Genomic DNA, 23,172 nt, shown 5'->3' on the forward strand with positions numbered 1-23,172 from the left:
AACATCATTGTTTATTCACACTTGAGGCAATTGCACAAAACAGCATGTAACTTTGCAGTCTTGGTGTTAATTCACACACAATGGAAAGTTCATATAACACAAGTCACCTTGCTGGCAGTTCTGCCTCCAGTAGTCCACAGCAGGCTTTAGGGGGCTGTTTCCCCAGCATGTGGCTCTCAGCCCTCCAGCACGGCACAAAGCCTCAGATCCCAAAAAACAGAGACATCTCTGCTGAGGACAGCTGCCTATTTAAGGACAGCCAAGTGCTGCCAAAACCCGGACCGGCACTTAAACTCCGGTTCAGTATTTGACTGCACATGCTGGGAGGAAAATACCTGCCTTGCCAGACACAACCCCTCAGTGTGTCACACTGTATATCATGTATGGTATATCATGTACAGTAAATCCCTTTCCACTTTGACTGCAGAGCTAGACTATTCAGTACCTGGTCAAATTTTAAGACCAATGTAGCCAAACCAAAGGCTCTCAATATACCTGTAAGTTTCCTCAAATCTAAGCTATCATATCTCAAAATACATCAACCCTGTTGATCCTGATTTCAGATGATAATTTCAGCACCTTAATAAAGGACCCTTTATTAGATTTCATCTGCAGGGATTTTCTCTACTTTCCCCCCATTCAGTTATACATTATATTTCCATGCTTGTTCAAACTTTAATACATAAAATGATTGGGAGAGATACTGTACTGTTGGTGGACAATTATCTTGTGTATATGGCCAGGTGTTGGATCTGACACCAATCTCACATAACCAATTTCCACTAGGAGTCTCAAAAAATTAATTCCATGATAGCTCCAAACACAGCACGCTCCACATTAACCAGATATTAAGTAATATAGCTCTGTCTCCATTATACAACTAGTTCCACCAGACACCCTTGCCAAGAGTTCTCTATGACCTTTCAAGCCTTCTATTGTTTGAAACCTTTCACTGTTTTTCATAGATCAATGATCACCACAAAAGTGAAGCAGACATACGGTATTTTGAAATACACTTACAATGAAAAAGGGTACATACTTTAACTGCTTTACCCTACAGTTGCAGAATAGTAGAAATGTGTGGATACTGTCACAAACATTATATGCTGGAGCTGCCTCCCCAACCTCCATGTAGCAATTTTGGACCCAGGTCCTCAAATGAACAGAGGACATGACCTCTACACTGGTAGTTATTCCCAACATTCCTGAACATTCCCAACATTACTTTATAGTACTCACTGGCATACCACCAGCTCCAGCCTATTAAAAATGTTCACCCCTGACACTGCATAAGTCCACAACCCCTACTCTTGAGGACTAGCTTGCAGAAGTCTCTTTACTACAATGGAGGAACGGATTGCTGTCACCCCAGATGCGCTGACATGCAATACTTGCACTGTTGAAATTCTATAAAGTTCGAGGGCACAAACTTACCAAACTAAACAATCGTGTAAATAATTTTCTTTAACTTGCCTGGTTATCATTTGATCAACCCTTGGTAAGCAATACAGAATCTCCTCCTGACTCTTTAAGGAGCCAATATAAACCATACTACTGTATTAGAATTACTGATGTTGAGATTCTCTTAACTGGTTCTTTCTGTACACTTTCCTAATCCCCTATGTTTTACATGTTCTACATGATTTTCTTCCAGATGTTCTTCACTTCAATTTATCTTAATGAAAATTCAGTAAAAACTGAATTTGAAAATAAAGAGCTTATTGGCAGTTATTAAAAGGAATCCTTCAATAGTTTTGACCATGGTAAACTGATGACAGCACAGCGTACTGTAGGTGCTTCAGCTGCTTCACAACCCCTTCCATCTCCTCTGAGAGACAACTGTAGCATCCAACCAGATGACCACTACAGAGGTCACTCAGAGCAGAGGGGAGGACTGTGAAGCAGCTGAATACTGAGAGCACCTCAGAGGTTTAGCATGATCAAAATGCAAAACGATAAGTATATATAAACTCTCTGTACTTTTAAGTGTATTACAAACAAGAACCAATTAGTTTTTTATTTACTGAAAAAACGTAAATTCATGAAAAAAGATTTGACATAGTTTGGTTTTGAAATAAAAAGCTGCATCTATTAACAAAATCTACATTTCCAGTACTCTGCAAATAACGGAGCAATGATCTTATTTTTTACATTACACTAATTTGTTAAAATAGATTTTTCATTATACAATTTTATACATAACATTTACAATACATTAGTTTATCTTCCTGATTCGTTCAACAAACAGGATAGGTATAATAGCAGCAAAATCCACACCACCAGGGAAGGACGGAAACGGTCCAGCCACCTCAGTAATACATGTTCTTGTCCCACCAGCCTAGAAACAAAAGCAGATAGGTTAATGAAACCTGACGGAACTACCCTGCGGAGGCTGCAATGTACTATACAGACAACCACACTGGATCTCCTTCACGCCTACACAACCCATGAGAAGTGACCGATACCAATTACAGATGAAAGACTTAATTCTGAATGAATCAGGTTTATTATGAATTTCACAAAAAAGTCTGCTGCCAAACAAATCCGCTTCTGATGAATTGTGCAAAAACAGCGCCCGCTCCATTTTACTGTAAAAATTGGTGGGGAAAAGACAATACGGAAGCAGATAGAGTGTCACATGAACTCTAGAGGGGCGGGGCCTGCCCTGATTGGCTCATAGCCTGGCAGACAGCCTGTCATCCAATCAGCTGGCAGGATTTTGACTTGTACTTTTGCTGAATATACCATAGAATGCTATTCTTTGTGCAGTTTGTGACTTGAAAGCATGTTTTGGATGTACCTACTGAAGCTATGGATTTAGAAATGATAGGGAGAGTATAGGGAGAGTGGAAAGGGACATAATTAGGTAGCTTTAGGGTTTTATCTGGGAGAGAGTGAGGGACTGGATTGTTTTATACTGCTGCTGGATTTTGAACTGTTTATTTAGCACAGAAAAATCTGCAATCGATTCAACAAAATACAACAACCTCATTTTTTTCTGTAACGTTTCTACAGTTTATAAGTATTTTGTAGGCTTATTGGCGTTTTGCCAGCACCCCCAGCATCAATAGTAATACATTGGGCTGCAAATGCTGACTAATAGCCCTTTTTTTTTCTAAAAACTATATAGCGGCTATATAACAACAGCATTTATATAAAAGTTAACTGTTAACGCATTGTACTGCATCAAGATACTGGGCATTATTAATAAACCTGTTATGCTGCAACAACGTTTTTATACCAATTAATTCTTAATGCATTCTATTGCGTCACGGTATCCCAGCACGAAGGAGGCATAACTACTGTGTGGGATATAGTATAAATTGGGGTTCTGCACACTGTGGGGGTGGTGCCCGTGAAGGACTTGGCAGTCACTTAAATATATAAAGAAATTTGTGGCACTCAGATTACTTGCAATTTCAACATTTAAGTTTATTTCTTTTATAATGCAAATACTGTATCACTTTTATAATGCAAGATCCAGATTGGAATGATAATCCATAGGTAGCCACAATAGCGTTTCGGTCCAATAGGACCTTCATCAGTCTAGGCCACAGATAAGACGGCTGATGAAGGTCTTATTGGACCGAAGCGTACGACACGCTATTCTGGTCACCTATGGATAATTATTCCATTCTGGATCTTGCATTATAAAAGTGATTCTAAGAAACAAACTTAAATGTTGAAATTGCCTAGAATAATCTGAGTGCCGCACATTTCTTTATATAACTGCTGTGTGGGGGCACAAAGGGGACTGGGCAGGATTGGGCATGAATCGATAGGCATTGGGAAGAGTTGGGGGTGTAGCTTAGTAAAAAAAATGTGCTATGTGTGCTGCTGATAATATTCTTCATTGGCCTTTTTACATGTGTCAAAGTCATATGACAAAATGTTAGCATTTTAAATGTGATGGCCGCACATAGTTGTGCTAACATCATATGGAATTTCTGGTTTTCATGGATTGTGTCCTTGAAGTCCAACCCATCACTAGTCTAACTCGAGGAATGTCATCATACACCAGCTTTCGATCATAAGTGATTTATATAGGTGCAGTGAGAGAAGAGCTGGTCTCTGTTATATAAATCTCATTCATCTGTGGTCTGTAAGAAAAACGTGCTGGGGTCTACGGATGGAGTAGAGTTAACACTCCTGTTTTGTGAGATTTCTGAGTTGTGTTATCTAATCTAAGCAAACACCTTCAATTGCTTTTCAATAGCTTTTGTCTCAAGATAACGAGATAACGATGGGTTAAGAAATTTGGGTTAAGAGCTGGAGTGCTAACCCTGCTCCATCTGTAGATAGCATCTCAAAAGCTACTTGTGGGTGGGTCAGGCGATGGAGCCAGTTTTACATCTTGTGCAGCACCTATTCCCTACAGTCAGTCTGCTCCAGGCACAGTGTTCAAAGGACATTCAGAAACATGCTGGTAGTACTGAAGTACACAGCAACCCACAGGCTACAGTATTTCTCCTTGGTAGGTACATACAGTATAATATACATGCATATATATGTGTTTATACTTACTGCCAGGATAACGTCTGATGAACAATTTACGGATTTCATCATATACAAAGATCAGAAGTGCATATGGAGCAGCCACAAACCAGTACTGAACCCTGAGGACAAGCAGAGAAGCAGAGGGCATTATAACAGAGGACAAACAGAGCTAACAACAAGACGCAGAGCTGTATTTATGTATTATCCCTATCGCTGCCTACAGCGATTCCTCCTGTCTCCCCCATACTGACGTTTTATAAACCACTGCTAGACTCCATTGGCAGCGGATTATCTTCTTCAGAAGCAGATCCAACATGCCCAACCTTTCTCTCCCCCAACAGCTGTCATGGGGGGGGCACCCATACACACGTCTGATCCCACTGAAATTGGTGGGTTAGGTTAACTTAGATTCAATGTGTATGGATATCTCTATTAAAAACTTTGTACATCTTATGGTTGCTATCAGAGGTGAACTTGGAACTTAAAGTGGCCCTGGAAAAGACTAAAAGCGGCCAACACAAGTAGGCAGGCCAGAAAATCTGAATCCCATCATGATGTGGCGCAAAATACTGCCCCAGCAGAACCAGAAACCACAGTGTATCACAAAATAATGCCTTGGCAGCACAAAATACCTCCCTAGAGGCTGCCTCTCTGTGGTGGCTGACACCAAGTGCCACATTCTGTCCTCCTACTCCAGTTGCCTCAGGTTGGCAATACAGTGGAATTTAGGAGTCTGGAGGGCATCTGAGGCCACAGGGCAGGTACATAAGTACTTAACATTCCCAGCATGAATTAACTCTGGTAGTGTCAGATCATTACTGGTGGCCATAATGAGGGCCTAGGCATCTTCATGGGAATCGGCCTACCAGGAACTTCCCCCTCTAGTGTATACGGCCAGTGCACCCCTGGTGGCCTTAGACATTGGCATCTTGCTAGATGTTGCTAATTTTAGTTGTGCCTATAGAGAGAGAGGGGGAGCTGCTAGACATCTCTGACATTGCTTACTACCAGTGAGAACAAATTTAGCATGGCCACTGCTCTTTTGCCTTTACGCCAGGTGGGTCTGCAGGCAATGGTGCAAATTGCAGATCCTGACAACTTAGGTTTAAAGTTACCCCACACACTTTTTTCCCTTCAGGATGCTAAAAAAAGGGGGAGTATTGTATTGATCGTGCATCACAAAGATTTCCCAACATATTAGAAGAAGATGCCAGTCATCAAACACTTTTCAGTTCAGACAGTAGATAAAGAGGGTCCTCATAATTAATATATACCCTATCAAATGCTCCATGCCTTCAAAAGATGACTGTGTATCCTCAAATGACATCACATCATCACGATTCCATGAATGTAACTACAGATGCTCTGTTACACCATATTATTGGGTGATACATGAGACTCCAAAAAACTAATCTTCTATCTTGCCCTTAGGTCACACAACTCACCTTAATGGGGTAAACTTCAAGGCATATGGCATTTCAGGGCAATAAGACAGGAATGCTGCGACGGCGACTTGTGATGCCAAACCCATCAGGAGAAATTTGTTTCTACAAAATACATAAGGATAAGATTTAGTGAGTGGTGAAATAGCCGACACTGTGTTTTAGCCTCATGCATACACTGCGGGGGAAAATGAAAGGTGGAATCTAATTGGGTGCTATGGGCAACTAAGCCAGTATTCCTTTTCATAAATCTTTCCCCTCTGGATATTCCACTGCTTGGTGAAGAGTTGTCACCAAGTTTTTTTTTATTATGTGTATTTGCTTTCGTTGTAAGTTGTGATCTAAGATTGGTCAAAAAGTAGAATCTATGGAAGGGAATTCCAGATATATATACAGCTTTGTGTAGAAATATGATGCTGCACTCTCATCATAAATAATCATATTTACTTACTTAAAAAAACCTTGTTGAAAGACCGAATTTCTCCTGGTCTTCCGAATGATAAGATCTGCCAGCTGTTCCACAACGATACTGATAAAGAAGGCCGTGTAACCTGTCCACTCCAGGAACTGCCTCTGACTGAACGTCTGCAACGAGCGAGGTAAAACAAGATGAGGGACGGGCCTGAACGGTAATTAATATGAAAATAATGTTATTTTCTAATATTTCTAGTTATTAGGATGCTGTGCTTCTTCTGTGGTTGCCATGGTAACATATACAGACTAACTTTTCTGAGCATGTACCTTTCTGTCATGTGACCTCTACTTACAAGAAGACATGCTTAAAGGGGTTGTCCCGCCCAAAATATTTTACAGTTTTCAAACCAGCAAATGGATCTAAATATTTTTGCAATTGCATGTAATTAAAAAATTTTGTATAGCCTTTGAGTTATAAAAAAAAAAACTGTATCTCTATTGGACCACCTGCTCTTTGTTTATTTTCTTATTTCTTTTACCTGCTCACTGAGAAAAGGCCACACATGCTCAGTTTCATCCTTCAACTTCCTCCTGAGTTGTGATAGGGAGACAGCTCTAGTAGAAAAGACATGCGCCCTAGCTGCAGTAGAATGTGAGGTTACAGCTTTTTTTTGGGGGGGGGAAGAGATTGCCATCTACTATATGATATAACCCCTTTAAGAGGTGAGATCACGTGACAGATGGTCTGTGCCCAGAACTGTTAGCCTATTTGTGCTTTCTCTGGGGTCATGGCAGCATATCAAGGGAGTAAAAGACAACAAAGTATTCATTAGAAACATTTCTTTAAAAGGATGCCTCTGTAAGGCCTTATTCACACAGTCAGTGTTTGGTCAGTGATTTCCATCAGTGATTTTGAGCAAAAACCAGGTGCGGCTCTAAACAGTTGCAGATCTTACCTTATCTCTGTGTGGGCTCTATTCCTGATTTTGGCTCACACTCACTGATGGAAATCACTGATCAAAACATTGATGTGTGAATAAGTCCTAAACTAGTCTCATGTCAAGACCATTCTAGTGTTTATCTCCTGCTTGTGTGACGTTCCATCTGAACATGTGGTCACCTCTCTCCCTGAAGTAAGGTAAGGGATGTTACATATAAAATGCCTCTTCTTTGCCTGCTATCTCCACTGCTCCCTGAGAAGGCATACTTTGCATACAGGGCAGAAGATGGAGCAGGGGCCATTGGCACAGTAGAGCAGTGTCTCAGTAGTAGAGTTGTGTTGTGTTGTGAAGACAGGGAGTACTTACAAAACTAATACCATGCAATAGAAAAGCATGCAGACAGTTGCAATTAAGAGGCAGTATCTGTGAGAATAACTACAGTTCACATGATTCCTTTTCTCTCAGTGTAATCTCATCCAGAGCAAGCCCTGTCAGCATCAAAACAAAGGTGCAGCATTGTGCCGGTCAATATAGTAAAAACTATATTACTTCTAAGCTATAATGGCATCATCTATTGAACATTCAGGTAATACTAGGTCATATATATAAACAACGTCCTTTTGATAGGTGGTCTTGTATATGTACTTACCCATTCCTGCCCATAACTGTCTTCCAAATCCTGAATGTCATTTTTTTCCCAGCGAACACGAAGGCCCAATAGAGTATGGGGCAGAAATCCTTGTTCAGCCATAACAGTGAAGTAATTCAGAAAAGCCCCAACAGACTGAATAATTCCTGTGTATAGAGAAGGGCTCTGTTAGACATGTCAATTTCTTTCATATATACACTGAACAAAAATATAAAGACAACACTTTCGGTTTTGCTCCCATTTTGCGTGAGCTGAACTGGACAGCTGCAGCAAAAGTCAGTTTGCATAACCAAAGAATTTCTGCTAAAACTGTCAGAAATAGTCTCAGGGAAGCTCATCTGCATGCTCGTCGTCCTCATCGGGGTCTGGACCTGACTGCAGTTCGTCGTCGTAACCGACTTGAGTGGGCAAAAGCTCACATTTAATGGCGTCTGGCATGTTGGAGAGGTGTTCTGTTCACGGATGAGTCCCAGTTTTCACTGTTCAGGACAGATGGCAGACAGCGTGTGTGGCGTCATGTGGGTGAGCGGTTTGCTGACGTCAACGTTGTGGATCCAGTGGCCCATGGTGGCGGTGGGGTTATGGTATGGGCAGGCGTATGTTATGGACAATGAACACAGGTGCATTTTATTGATGGCATTTTGAATGCACAGAGATACCGTGACGAGATCCTGAGGCCCATTGTTGTGCCATTCATCCACGACCATCACCTCATGTTGCAGCATGATAATGCACGGCCCCATATTGCAAGGATCTGTACACAATTCCTGGAAGCTGAAAAGATCCCAGTTCTTGCATGGCCAGCATACTCACCGGACATGTCACCCATTGAGCGTTTGGGATGCTCTGGATCAACGTATACGACAGCGTGTTCCAGTTCCTACCAATATTCTGCAACTTCACACAGCTATTGAAGAGGAGTGGACCAACATTCCATAGGCCACAATCAACAACCTAATCAACTCTATGCAACAGAAATGTGTTGCACTGTGTGAGACAAATGGTGGCCATACCAGATACTGACTGGTTTTCTGTACCCCCCCCCCCCCCCCCCGCCCCCTTCCCCCCGTAAGGCAAAACTGTGCACATTTCAGAGTGGCCTTTTATTGTGGGCAGTCTAAGGCACACCAGTGCAATATTCATGCTGTCTAATCAGCACCTTGAAATGCCACACCTGTGAGGTGGGATGGATTATCTCGGCAAAGGAGAAGTGCTCACTAACACAGATTTAGACTGATTTGTGAACAATATTTGAGAGTAATGCTGAAAATGTTTCAGATCTTTGAGTTCAGCTCATGCAAAATGGGAGCAAAACCGAAAGTGTTGCGTTTATATTTTTGTTCAGTGTATAAATATATATATATATCCTTGTGCACATCTGATAAACTCACCAATCTGCAGATAGGCATAGAGCGCCAGCTGCTGGTTAACTAGTCGGTCCACATTCTTCCTGCGAGGCTTCCTGTTCATAATGTCTCTCTCTGCCTTCTCATAGGCAAATGAAACTGATGGGATCTGTGGGGACATGAATGTTCTTAGATCATTTCTGGATTCTTCAGCTTCTATGGCCACTCTACATGCAAATATAAAAACTATAAAATATATGCATTGGAGGAGTTGCAGAGAGAAACTTAAACAAGCCCTGCAATCTCTATCCTGCTCCCTCTATAATTAAAGCCACACTTGTACTCACAATGTCTGTACCCAGATCAATGAACAGGATGGTGATGGTACCAATAGGCAGAGGGATGTCGGCAATGATGTATATTAAGAATGGGCAGAGCTCAGCGACGTTCTTGGTCAGGGTGTAGCCAATTGACTTTTTAATATTATCAAAGATTAAACGACCTGTAAAATTAAAGCTGTGGTGAGGACACTGGAATATCCTATCTTCTAGACAAGTATATGGGTACAGTATTAACAATACGTCCTCAATCACACATTCCTCACCTTGTAGCCCATGGGTGATTTGGCAAGATTTTGCAAGCAGAGCCCTAAAAATGGGTTTGCTTTCCCAATTATGTAAAGCTGCAACTTTAACTCTCAGATCAGTAATGTATCAGCGACATGTCCTGTTGGGCGATCACTAAATCTTACAGACGATCAATTTGCTTAAAGGCTGTAGGTAACTTTTATTCGGTCATTGATTAGCTTAAAAGATTGTTCATGAGAGAGGCTGGAGACTGAGCCTTTAGTCAAGCTCTCTGACAGATTTCACTCTGATCGGCATGTATTGTGATACATACTGTAGAAGCTGCAGAAGCATTCTAAAGAATGGTGTACATTTTTTCATAAAACCCTACAACAAAATGCCTTTTTGGCAAAAGAAAATGTAAAGAAATACTCCAAAAGGTGCCTACAGTATTTAAGTCTTAATTATCTGCCTATACTTAAAGCATATCTGTCATTTTAGGTGACATATCAGAATAAGCTATAGTGTGTCTACATGTGAACTGGCACCGTTTCTGATTATAGGACTTCAGCTTCTCCTCTGGAAGCTCCATCTCTAATATTCTGTTTTCCCTGAACTAGTGGGCAGAGACTAGATTCTATTATTTCTCCCAGAAGAGGAGATTCTGCTCCCCTATCTCTCTGTAGCACATCTTCAGAAGCATAGAGGACCTTAGACAGCACAACTAAGTAGCATAGCTGTGAATACAGCACTGGGGTGAGATAGAACATTTTCTACAGCCAGGAACAGTGACTGTGCTTCTATCCCACTCCATCAGCTCACTCACTCCTTCCTCCATACTCTTCTATGGGATGTATATAATTCGATCCTTCAGTGAGCGGATCATTCATCTTCTCTCTAAAGATGGATTTTAGCTTTGAGTTACGGGGTAATAATTAGTTTAGGATGCAGGAGAACGAGTAGTAGCTCAGGCTATAGTACAAAGTTTTTGCATTTGTTTGTACTAACAATTTGCTCACTTTGTACAAGTTACGGTGTCTATTTAGCCCTTTATATTGCTTATTACTGTACACGCACACAGGACACACATTATACCTTCTTCTACTCCAGTGACAATGGAAGCAAAGTTGTCATCGAGCAAAATCATGTCTGCTGCATTTTTGGCAGCATCCGAACCAGCAATACCCATGGCAATTCCAATGTCTGCTTTCTTTAAAGCTGGAGAGTCATTAACGCCATCACCAGTCACAGCAACCACATAGTTCTAGAACACAGAGTACAACATTCATTAGTCTATACCGGTCACAAAGTCAGGAATCAGTGACCAAAATTGCATGTAGAATTCACCATAACACAAGTAACCGCAGTCTGTTCTCACCTGTCTCTGACAGCCTTCCACGATGATCAACTTCTGTTGAGGTGAGGTCCTGGCAAATACAATCTCTGCATGATTGACTAGAATGTCATCCAGCTCTTCCGATGTCATGTCCTTCAGTTCTCCACCATTCACCACGGCCGCCTTTGCCTCGCTGTACCGGAAAGAATAAACTAACAGGTCAGAGATCTAGTTGTGTAAAGCTGCACACAGTTTTTGTGGTCTAGCCAGTTCCAAATGACCTCTGTCTATACTCCATCTCAGACATAGCTAAAGAAGGAGTCCCTCTAAATTTTGTTCTGTGGCCCATTAGAAAGGTATATGATGTGAAGTAAGTTTTCCACTCCATTCTGGTCCTCAGTTGTATCACGCAACTAACTCTCCAACTAACACAGTGTCTTATGTGTGGACAGGAAGTCAGTTTCTATATTTAATTCCTATGAGATTGAGGCTCATATAGGCTCATATTCCTGTCCACACATAAGATACTCTGTTAGTTGGAGAGTCAGAATGTTGGTCACATGATACAGCTGAGGACCAGAAGGGAGGTTATACAGTAACTCACAAAGAAAACTGTAAAAAGAATACATTCACCACAATTTACATCATGTACCTTTCTAACTGGCCAGAGAATAAACATTTTTGCGGGAGTGCTTGTGTAAGGTTCTTACCGCTTATTAACCTGCTCCACAGGAATGTTAAGGCGTTTGGCAATATCCTCGACTGTTTCACTTCCTGCTGAAATGATACCAACACTTCTAGCTATAGCCTTTGCAGTTATTGGGTGGTCTCCAGTTACCATGATAACCTGTTGTTAAGAAACATGGTGCATTCAGTTACAAAGTGCAGACAATGGCACGGCATACCCAGTGATGAAGACTTTTCATCACCTGTATACACATCACAGTTTCCCTAGGAAATGTACATGTATCCTCAGCAATATAAACAAGAATACCTGTAATTATATTGATCTATATAGGAGCATACTGCCATGTACTATGAAATAGACCTAATGCTGAATCCTACCTTAATTCCTGCAGACCGACACTTTGTAACAGCATCTGGTACTGTTGAACGAGGTGGATCTATCATGGACAGAAGCCCAACAAAGCAGAGGTTTGAGGTTGGAAAATTCATGGATTCTGTGTCAAATGCATAGGATGAGGGATATTCCTCCACTGGGAGATAGAGATGGCAAAATCCTAGAACATGGCAGGAGCATTGAGGTGAGTGACAACAAAGGCATAAAAAAACATACACGTTCAACTTTATTATACAAATGTGTTTAATATTGTACCTAATACTCTCTCGCCAAGTCCTCCAAGCTCCATGTAAGCTGTCTGGAAGGACTCTTTCATAGACTCATCCAATGTCAGTTCCTTGCCTCCAACCATAATAGTGGAGCATTTTTCTAATATTCTCTCTGGGGCACCTTTCATGACGAGAAGGAGTCTTTGGTCTTGGGGATCATCAGTCTCATGTATTGATAGCTGTAAATACAAAAGTCCTTTAGTTAGTTTACAAGACATGTGTACATCAGAGAAGATCAGTGATGGAGATTTCATACCTGGAATTTGTTGGTGGAATTGAAAGGTATTTCGCAGACCTTCCTGTTCTGACTCCGGATGTTCATCACGTTCCCAGTGATCACCTCTGAGAATTTTAACAGGGCCGACTCAGAAGCATCTCCAACTGCAACTTTCTGAAAATATAAAGCAACGGGTTGATGCAGAAAGAGCACATAACCCTTTACTCATGTATAGCTGCACTGATAGAGAGGACATACCTTCATGATTGGCAGGTCGTCCTGTCCAGCCTTGAACTCGGCACGGTTACACAAAGACACAATCTTGCACAAGGCATTCCATGTTTCAGATGTCTGCTCAAATGAGTGATCTGGAAAGATAAACATCTAGTGTAAAAGACTGTGCTCTGTACCTAGATAAAAAGACAGTGTGTTACTAGGGGCGTAGCTACAGTGGAAGCAGGAGAAGAGGCTACGGGGCCCGATCTCAGAAGTGGCCCACCCAGGAGGAGGACTAAAAGATTTTATTGTCAGGGCCCCTGCAACAGTATTATGCAATGATATTATATACAGTGACTGTATATACAGTGATATGATATACAGTATATACATGAAAACGGACGGATCAGCTGCCTAGCCTGGTCTGAAAGAGCGATCTTGACTGGCCACAAGAAGGAGGGGATTGCTTGGGGGGCCCTGTTCAAGAATTTGCTGTGGGCCCAGTCAGTTCTAATTATGCCACTGCGTGTTTCCATAAAATTTAAGAATGATTACGTACGTGATTGTTCTTCACTTGTGTCAGCTGTGTGGATATGATCGTCAAACCAGAGATGGGCCACAGTCATTCTGTTTTGCGTCAGGGTTCCTGTTTTATCCGAGCAGATAATGGAGGTGGAGCCAAGTGTCTCCACAGCCTCCAAGTTCTTCACAAGACAATTCTTTTTTGCCATACGCTTCGCAGTCAGAGAGAGCGTTACCTAAAAGCAAGTGAGTTGCACAGGTTAAATCTGTGGAGAGTTCTTCATAAGGTGCCGTTATCTTTGTAAGAGGTTAGAAAAACATCTGAGCTGTAATATTATATGGCACACGACCTATGGGCAAGGCTGTTTAGAGACTAAAATAGAGAGGTTTTTCATATGTCATACCACACATAAGCAAAATATAATACATGGTAACACTGATCTGTCTTTAGGCTGGTTGACATCTGTGAAGTTTTTTGAAGGATAGCAGTGGCTACACACAGCACATTGTAAAAAGTGTTTACTTCAGTGTCTTATGTCTAAGCAAGAAGAACAAGTACTCACTGTCACGGTGGCAAGGAGTCCCTCAGGCACATTTGCCACAATGATGCCAATAAGGAAAATGATAGAGCTGAGAGCCGAGTATCCCATGCACATTGCAATGATGAAAAACAGAACTCCAATAGACACTGCCACACCAGCCACAATATGCACAAAGTGTTCAATCTCCACAGCAATTGGGGTCTTTTCATTACCAACTTCTGATGCCAGTGAAGCAATCCGACCAATAATTGTCTGGTCACCAGTATTTATTACGAAACCTCTTGCTGTACCTACAGAAGAGAAATTGAATATTCTTCACATAGCTCCATAGAATATTGGAATGTCCCTGAAATGTCCTCCGACCACTCTAACAGGTCTTCATCAATCACCTTCTGACCTCAAATGCAGTGTGTGTCACGTCCTTACCTTCCAGGCAGGTAGTAGAGTAGAAGGCAATGTTTTTGGTCTCGAGAGGGTTTTCATGTGTGAATTCGCTGGATCGAGGTTGAGCCTCTGACTCACCAGTTAGAGATGAATTATCCACCTGAAATGGAGTCAACGGTGAAATTCTGTAAAATCCAATGCTGATCTACTAGAAAGCACTGCAGTAGATGTGCAGTTTAATATGCTGTGGATTAGTCCCTGTCACTGGGGCTAATCTGCCTGTGGCTACTCTGCGTGAAACCTGCCTAAATACGTGACGTGTCAATCAATTTTTAAACAATATAGATTTTAAAATCTGTTTGATATAAGCTACAGCATGGGTTCTTAATAAAGCCAAGTGGAAGTGGATTCCACATAGATTTCAGCATGGAATACAGACTGAAATACATGTGAATTTTCCATCAAGGCAAAGTACCCTGATATGTACACAACAATTAGTCCTAAACAACCACCATCTTCATCTCATACAGTGAGTATGTACAGTTTAATTAGAGTACCCGCTGTACAGCCCTCTATAGGTGCATGCATAGCAAGGAACCATCAGGCCCCACTACACCATCATCACCTTCTGTGGCAAGTCAGTTCAAGCTGTCCTTTGCAACTAGTCCTGGGCTGTAAGCTTGAGTGTCCACTATATCCTATGCTTACCTACTTACAAAGACCCTATCCTATGTCATATCCACTTTCATTGTAATCTGTGTAAATACATCATCAGGAGTGGAATGGCTATTGCGGACCTCTTTAGTTTTAAATAAAGGGGATGGCCACTTTCTGGTAATTGTTGACCAATGTCTTTGTGAGATGATAATACGGCACTAATATAGTCCTTGGTGAAATTCTGCACTATTTTCTATATTTCATAAGTTATGTTCCCTTGTTTACCAAGATTTTTGTGCTGTCCACACAGAGGTCCTATCCATAAGATGGACACTGATTGAGCGTCATGTGACCAGGGAAATCATCTCCTTGTGATGTCTCCTCGAGTCAAAGCCCCTGCACCTGCCATCTGTACTTGTTCTGTTAGGAGTTCAGTGCAGGTACAGTGTGTATTAATGGAGGAGCCATCAAATGGAGGCGATGACCCTCCATCAGACTCCATCTTATGGAAAGGACATCTGTGTGGACAGGTCAAAAGACTTTGTAAATAAGGGAGCATACCTGATAAAATATAGGAAATGGTGCAGAATTTCAACAAAGACTATATTGGTAACTGCCATATAATCATCTCACAAATAGTGTTGGGTGCGAATGTATTCGAATCACAAATTTTAATCACAAATTTTAATCACAAATATCGCCCCGAGAATTCACGAAGATTTAGAATATAGTGCTATATATTCGTATTTGCGAATATTCTACATTTTTTCCACATTTTTTATCTGAAACTATGATCCCTCCCTGCTTCTTGCTTGGGCCAATGAGAAGGCTGCAATGTCTTTGTCTCAGCTTAGCAACATCCCTAGCAACCAATAGGAAAGTTGCCTACCCCTTACTATATAAGAACCTCCCCAACAGCCATTTTCTGCGGTTCTGAGAGAGACAGCAATGTCATTGCTGTGCTCTGTGCTTTGCTGTATGATAGTTAGTTAGCTTAGGCTTCTTTTACACTCTCGTTTGGTGCGCATCCGTCATAGATCTGCACAAATGTATCTATTCAGATAATACAACCGCATGCATCCGTTCAGAACCGATCTGTTTGTATTATCTTTAACAACACCATGACGGATCCGTCTTGAACACCATTGAAAGTCAATGGAGGACGGATCCGTTTTCTATTGTGCCAGATTGTGTCAGTGAAAACTGACCCATCCCCATTGACTTACATTGTGTGCCAGGACGGATCTGTATGTCTCAGTTTCATCAGTTCTGGTGTCCGTTTTCAAAGTGGAATGGAGACGGAACAGAGCCAAATGAAGCATTCTGGGCGGATTCTTATCCATTCAGGATGCACTAAGGGCAAAACTGATCCATTTGGGACCGCTTCTGAGAGCCCTGAACGGATCTCACAAACGGAAACCAAAACGCCAGTGTGAAAGTAGCCTTATATATATAATACAGATAGTTAGTGGGAGATAGTCACTGTAGGTTAGATCGTGATATAGTGTAGCTGATAGGTTCTGCTGTCCATACATACATGCTACAGACATAGTGCTGTGATGTCACCACAATACTTAGTGCACCAATCAGTAATATATAGTCAGACCTGCTAACATGTGAAGTTGCACGTATTGTGCTAAAATATGCGCATAATTAATTGCCAATTTACGCAATCTATTTGCATATAAAGCTATTGTAATGTTCTGCCGTGCCAACTATTTTCTCCAGTCTCAGGAAACTTCTAGCAGCTTGAAAAATTTAGTAAAAGTGACCCACGCCTGTATTACATTGCCGGTTTTCGCAATCAAGAATATAATCGCGAATTCTTGAATTCGCAAATTTATGACTAATATTCTCCAAAATATTCGCAAAATATTGCGAATTCGAATATTGCCCCTGCCGCTCATCACTACTCACAAACACATTTGTTAAGAGTAACCAGAAAGTGGCAACCCCTTTAAATAATTTTTTTTGTAAAAAATCCAAAGATTAATTAGGCCTAGATTGATTACCTTGCAGCCTTGAGCAAAGATGATCCTGAGATCTGCTGGGATTCGATCTCCTCCTTTAACATCCACCAGATCTCCTACAACAAGATCCTTGGCCGGAATTTCAAGCTTTTCTCCATTCCGAGTGACAATTGCTTGCTGGCGACACATAAGTAAGAGTCATTTTTCCCTGTAACCTCAGAGACCTTCACCTGATACATATCATTTATAATAAAGCAGCATCCTGAGAGCGGTCGGTGGGAAGTTTTTAGGATGCATGATTGAGAAGGAAAAACACTTGTACCCGATCACTACCGCATGTAAATATGTAAAAAACTGTGTGCTGTCAAAAAAAGAGTTGGTCAACTCAGACACCCTTGTTAAAAATCATGTACTGCTTAGTATAAGGCCTCATGCACACGGCCATTGTGCGGCCGTTCCGTGCATTGGTTACTGCAATTCGCGGTCCCCAATGCACGGGCAACAACCATGCGGCGGCCGGGAAGGATCGAGACCCATTTAACTTGAATGGGCCTGTGATCAGTCCGCACCGTAAAAAAATAGAACATGTTCTATTTTTTTTTTGCGGTGCGGCGGCATGGACAGAAACACCACGGAAGCCCTCCATAGTGCTTCTGTTGGCTCCCGATCCTTGCTCCGCACCACAACGCATCTCTCGGACCCATTCAAGAAAATTAAATTTTTATGTTAAAGGGGTTTTGCCACTTCAGCAAATAGCATTTATTATGCAGAGAAAGTTTCCATGGTTACGACCACCCTGCAGTCCAGCAGCATGTAGGAATTTCTGTCCTTTGAGACAGAATGGACAGGAGAAGACCCCATTGACTTCTATAGGAGCTATGTTCTGTGACCTATGCAGAAGTCAGGAGGGGTAGATAAGCTGTGATTCTGTGTTAGCTATACAGAGGTGATATCTGTCATTATAATTCTTCCTGTGATGATAATGAGATGACTACTGAAAATTTACCTGTAACAAAACAGGAAGTCATGACTAGAGATGATCAAATTTCTTAAAAATTCAATTCGGCTGCTTTGCCGAATAAAAATAAAATAAAATTTGCTTTGTGATGAATTACTTCGCCACAAAGCATTTTTCTTTGTAAGTAGCGGATGCAATGACAGGGAGCTGCGATAGCGTCGCCCCCGTCATTGTACCCCTCAGATGCCGTGTTCATACATGATCGTGGCATCTGAGTGTAAAATTAGGAATACATATTTTTTTTTTATCAAACTTGCCACCTCCATTTGCTTGCAACTGGCCGGCCGCCGCCATCTTGCTTGAAGATCTTGGCCGAAATCCTGTGTGGCGGGAGATTACGTCATCATGTCGGCTGGCGTGGTGGCGTATGACGTCATCATGTCGGCTGGCGTGGTGGCGTATGACATAATCTCGCGCCGCACGGGATTTCGGCCGAGATCTTCAAGCAAGATGGAGGCTGGTGGCCCGTCGCGAGCAAATGGAGGCGGTATTGGCTGTTGTATCCATGGCTCATCATCCTCCTGCAGTTCCCCTTCCAAAACCTTAGAACAAAACAGAAAAACAATCCAGGGACCCAAGATAAATGTACACTCACCTGTGGGATCATCTGATTGAAGCTTGCCATAATGTTAGTACTTTTAGCCTCTTGAAAATAGGCAAAACAGCCGGTGAGGATGACCACCACTGCCAGGACAATACCCAGGTACAGCTGAGAAGAAAGGGTACACCAGTCATAAAGGTGGAAAGTGTAAATTTATATGTCAGAAATAATCTGCAAAACCTGAAACGGTACTGGTATATTTTCCTAGATTATATAATTATTATACCATTACAGCAGCAGATAATCTGCCCGTAACATTGTGCTGATCGATTATATGGCATATCGATTGGTTAGTACATTTAAATGTTGCAATCAATTTACTGTATGGGGATGAATGATGGTTCATCCTTCTCACTATACAGTATATAGTGACACAAGGAGACTTACTGCTGACAATGGTGACAATGGTGATGCATTCAATGACAAACCAGTGTTCTCCAGCTGAGTGTTGGGCATGTTTGCATAAGGAAATTAGAGGAAACCAAACTATTCTGGTCCCACAGGTGCGACCCACACCTTCTAGGCATTTGTGACCTATCCTAGTGATATGCCATAAATGTCCCAGATGGGACAACCCCTTTGTGGTTCCCTCAATAATGGGTATGTTTGGGATCTGCCAACAAATATCTGCAGTACACGCTGAGAATAAAGATGGCTATGACTATTCCTCAATAGCAAATGTTAAAGAAGGGTTGGGCATGATGAATTTCAACATGCCTGATCCTTTTTTTTTTTTTTTTTAAGATAGATATTCCACCACCAGAGGTGTCCATGCTATGCTATCTTATGCTATTATTAAGAATTGTCATATTTCTCATTTGAAATGCGTCGGCATCGTCTCAGGATGCCCTGTTTTAGAACATGTAGTTCTTAACATGCCTTAAGAAAATGTGTTTGTCTTATACTGTTCATGGATATGTGCTGGATACAACGATTTCACCGAGTTTACTCTGGAGGAATGTACATTCAGCCAACAGCCATCCAAAGTGTATAGCCAGCTTTAGGTATAAAACAATAGAGACAATCCGAGGCTGCTTACATTGTCCCGGGATGTATTAGGATCCTGAGCATATAGAATTCCATACGCGATCCAGCAGAGTATGGCACCAGCCCACAGCAGGAGGGAGAAGCCGCCAATCATCTGCTTCATGAACTTAACGATTTCTGGAGTGCCTTTAGGGGGTGTAAGTGTGTTGGGACCATCACGCTCCAGAATCTCTGCAGCTCTTGCACTGGTGAGACCCTGTCAGGAAGAAAGAGCAGAACAACCTCAGTTTACTCCACACAGGATGAGCCCTGTTTCAGTGGTTTTATATCTGTCTGGCAGGTAACGAAGAAGTGAACCAGTTAAACCCATCACCCATGTTGTAGGGTGCAGATTGGCAGTTTGATTATGTAATTTGTGGTACTTTTGCTGGCTGATCAGGAGCAGCTCGTTAAAGAGACTGCGATAAAATCTCTGGAAACATCTTCCATTTTGGATTCCTACAGACTATAAACTTTAGAATGAAGAATTCCCATCGTAATGCTGAGTACTGATTAACCAGTGCAATTACCTGCAGGTCATGAGGATAACATCCTCTGATGGTATCTCAATAGGCAGTTGACTGTAACAGACATGTGTCTCCAGCAGGACACAGGCTGGATAAGGCCACTTGTCACAGGCAGTTACCTACAGAATTACAAAATCTCTGCCAAGCTTGTTAAATGGATTACGATCCACAGGGCAACGGGTTTTTTCTTACTCACTTTAAGACTTGTTTCATATTTTGCTTCCAGTTCTTCGATGCTAAGTTTATGGTCTTCCTAAAAGTGAACACAAAGAAGGACCACGATCAAAAAAAAAAGTCTGCACATATTTCTTTACTAATAGAAAACGGTTGTCTATATCTATATTCATTCATCTTCAGGTAGAAGAACGTAACCCACATTTAATATTCTGCATCACACAATGGACATGGCTGTTCTTCTTTTTAAATTCTTCATTGCGAAACACCTCACAGTGTAAATATGCCAAACCTGCTGTGACCCAGTCGGCATTCAATGAGCACACGTCTGACTAGTGCACGTCCTAATGTGCTGCAGAGAAGATCAAGGCAAACACTGTACTATCCAAAGATCTGATCTAAAGGATCGGAGACGTATTACACCAACAGATTATCTGACCAATATCTGTCCAATCAGATCAATAGTTGTTGCGCATAACAAAAGATCTGTGTGTGTAATAGGCCATCTGACCAATGATTGGTCAGATAATCTTTTGGTGCTCAGCTCAGATAATCTTTTGGTGCTCAGCTCAGAACTGTCCTTGAAAGAAGAAACCTTGGCCTGTGCAGTGATAAAAGGTCTATAGAAATCGTATGGACTACTCTTTGTCTAGCTAGATAAAGAGTAGTCCATACTATTTCTATAGACGTTTTATCACTGCACAAGCCAAGGCTTCTTCTTTCAAGGACCGTTCTGAGCTGAGCACCAAAAGATTATCTGAGATATATCTGACTGATTTCTGACCAATCATTGGTCAGATGGCCTGTTACACACACAGATCTTTTGTCATACACACCAACTATTGATCTGATTGGACATATATTGGTCAGATAATCTGTTGGTGTAATACAGCCCTAAGAAGAAGTTTCCCTTGGTCTAGCCCATATAGACAATAAAACTTGGTGACAGCATTACCTATATATAGTTAAGTTCTGGGATGTTATAATGGACACTGTAGGAAAATGTGGGCTTCTGTAAGAAGAATTACTCACCAGATCAAGTTCTTGTTTCAGATCATCAACCTTCTTGTCTTTCTTCTTCTTTTGTTTCTTCTCCTTCTTCTTCAGCACCTCCAGACCCAGGTCTTCTTCCTTTTCCATGTTATTTATTCCATTAATCGTCGTACTGTAGACATCAGAATTCGCCTGCAACACCAGCAAGACACAAAGCCCATCAGTGAAACTTAAAATATTAAAGTGACCTCTAGAGAAATAGTAACCAATGTAATGATTTTGACTTTCTATCAAAGTTCACTGTAAATCTGAGCAAAGAAAAAAATAAAATCTTAACACTAAATAGTAAATTTAACACATGTTTATGAGAAAATATATACAGTGCCTAAGTGACATGATCTACTACAGTGCAACCAGATCAGAGATGTGCACCTACAGTGATGGAACTATTAATTTTACAATGTACAGCATTGTCCTGGGTATTAGGTATAGAAACATAGAACAAGTGTGAATTGTTAGTGGAAAGAAGAAAAACTTCATACATCAAACCCCTGGTACCTAAACCCTATGATGGACCATAGTAGAAAAGACACAGCAGTGGATGTAGGTGAGTACAATAATCTCAGACTACAATACAATGTATCACTGCTTATGAGGATATGAAGTCTGCTGGGAGATAAGGGAACCTCCTTAGCCACAGAAATCACACTTATCATAATATACCCTGCACCATTATCAATATCAATGTGAGGCCTATTGCACATAAAGTTTTTTTTTTTCCATTTACGTTCCGTATACGGAACCATTCATTTCAATGGGTCCGCAATAAAAAACGAATGTACTCCGTATGCATTCCTTTTCCGTATTTCCGTTTTTCCGTTCCGTTCAAAGATAGAACATGTCCAGCTGTTCCGTTCCGCAAAAAATAGACTGCACACGGACGTCATCCGTATTTTTTGCGGACCGCAAAATACTGAAAAAGCCATACGGTCGTGTGCAAGAGGCCTGAGTCGGAGAATCAGGGGTCTCATGTCCTTATGTTTATATTTATTTCTACTTTTCCAGTTGCCAGTGACTTACCTCTGTTCCCATTGTTTCTTATTTTATATTACTTCAGATACAGAATCCTGCTGCTCAGATCCGGAATAAAGTCACAAAGAGACGGTTAATAATACCGGGCCAGCAAAGGAGGGCGTCCAGTAGGTTATCCAAAATGCAAGAGCTTCAGAGGTTGTGGCTGTCCCAACAAGGAGCCAATGTTAGCTACGGTTCTTCCCACACCTGGACATCTTTCGGCAGGACATAGAAGCCTTCCAGATCCCTGTGCCTGAGCATCCAGCTGCTGGTCCTATTTGTAGCTCTGATCTCTGCTGGTGACTCCACCCCATAGACAGGTACCTCCTGTAATCCAGCCCCAAATCTCATGTTGCCAGATGGAAAATAACCAGTTCTCTCCACTTCCTGGGATCTGTCATGCCCAGTGTCTCATATACCATGTAAAGAGGGTGCCTCTATATTTTCGTTTCAGTAGCAATCAGCAACACAATACACATTGCCCTGCCCTGCACATGTCTAAGGTCATGGAGGAGTCAGTGACACCTGCAAAAGTTTAAATGGAACATTCCGTTAAATAATTAAATGTCAAACACAAAACCAATTTAATTATTAAAAATGATTAATTATATAATTATAAAAAAAAATGATCACAATGCAATGACAATATAGACATATAGCTTATGACTGCAGTCACTTCTGCTTCGGGCTGGACACAGTTTGCAGAGCCA

General features: G+C 41.5%; 1 protein-coding gene across 1 annotated transcript; it reads right to left on the reverse strand.

Annotated features, from left to right (window-relative positions):
* Positions 1-1,987: 1,987 nt before the first annotated feature.
* ATP12A (ATPase H+/K+ transporting non-gastric alpha2 subunit) lies at positions 1,988-22,744 on the reverse strand. Its single transcript, XM_044282015.1, has 23 exons — positions 22,469-22,744; positions 21,428-21,580; positions 20,418-20,474; positions 19,708-19,911; positions 18,663-18,776; positions 17,092-17,226; positions 14,465-14,582; positions 14,060-14,328; positions 13,534-13,732; positions 13,017-13,126; positions 12,798-12,932; positions 12,528-12,720; positions 12,257-12,432; positions 11,902-12,038; positions 11,234-11,384; positions 10,951-11,119; positions 9,637-9,791; positions 9,335-9,458; positions 7,944-8,089; positions 6,391-6,524; positions 5,943-6,044; positions 4,525-4,616; positions 1,988-2,338 (listed from the first exon to the last, which is right to left on the reverse strand). Exons 1-23 carry the CDS (start codon positions 22,478-22,480, stop codon positions 2,310-2,312), a joined length of 3,114 nt encoding a protein of 1,037 aa, XP_044137950.1. The 5' UTR covers positions 22,481-22,744; the 3' UTR covers positions 1,988-2,309.
* Between the last annotated feature and the right edge of the window lie 428 nt (positions 22,745-23,172).

Source organism: Bufo gargarizans, chromosome 2, assembly GCF_014858855.1.
Source record: "Bufo gargarizans isolate SCDJY-AF-19 chromosome 2, ASM1485885v1, whole genome shotgun sequence".
Classification (NCBI taxonomy): Eukaryota; Metazoa; Chordata; class Amphibia; order Anura; family Bufonidae; genus Bufo; species Bufo gargarizans.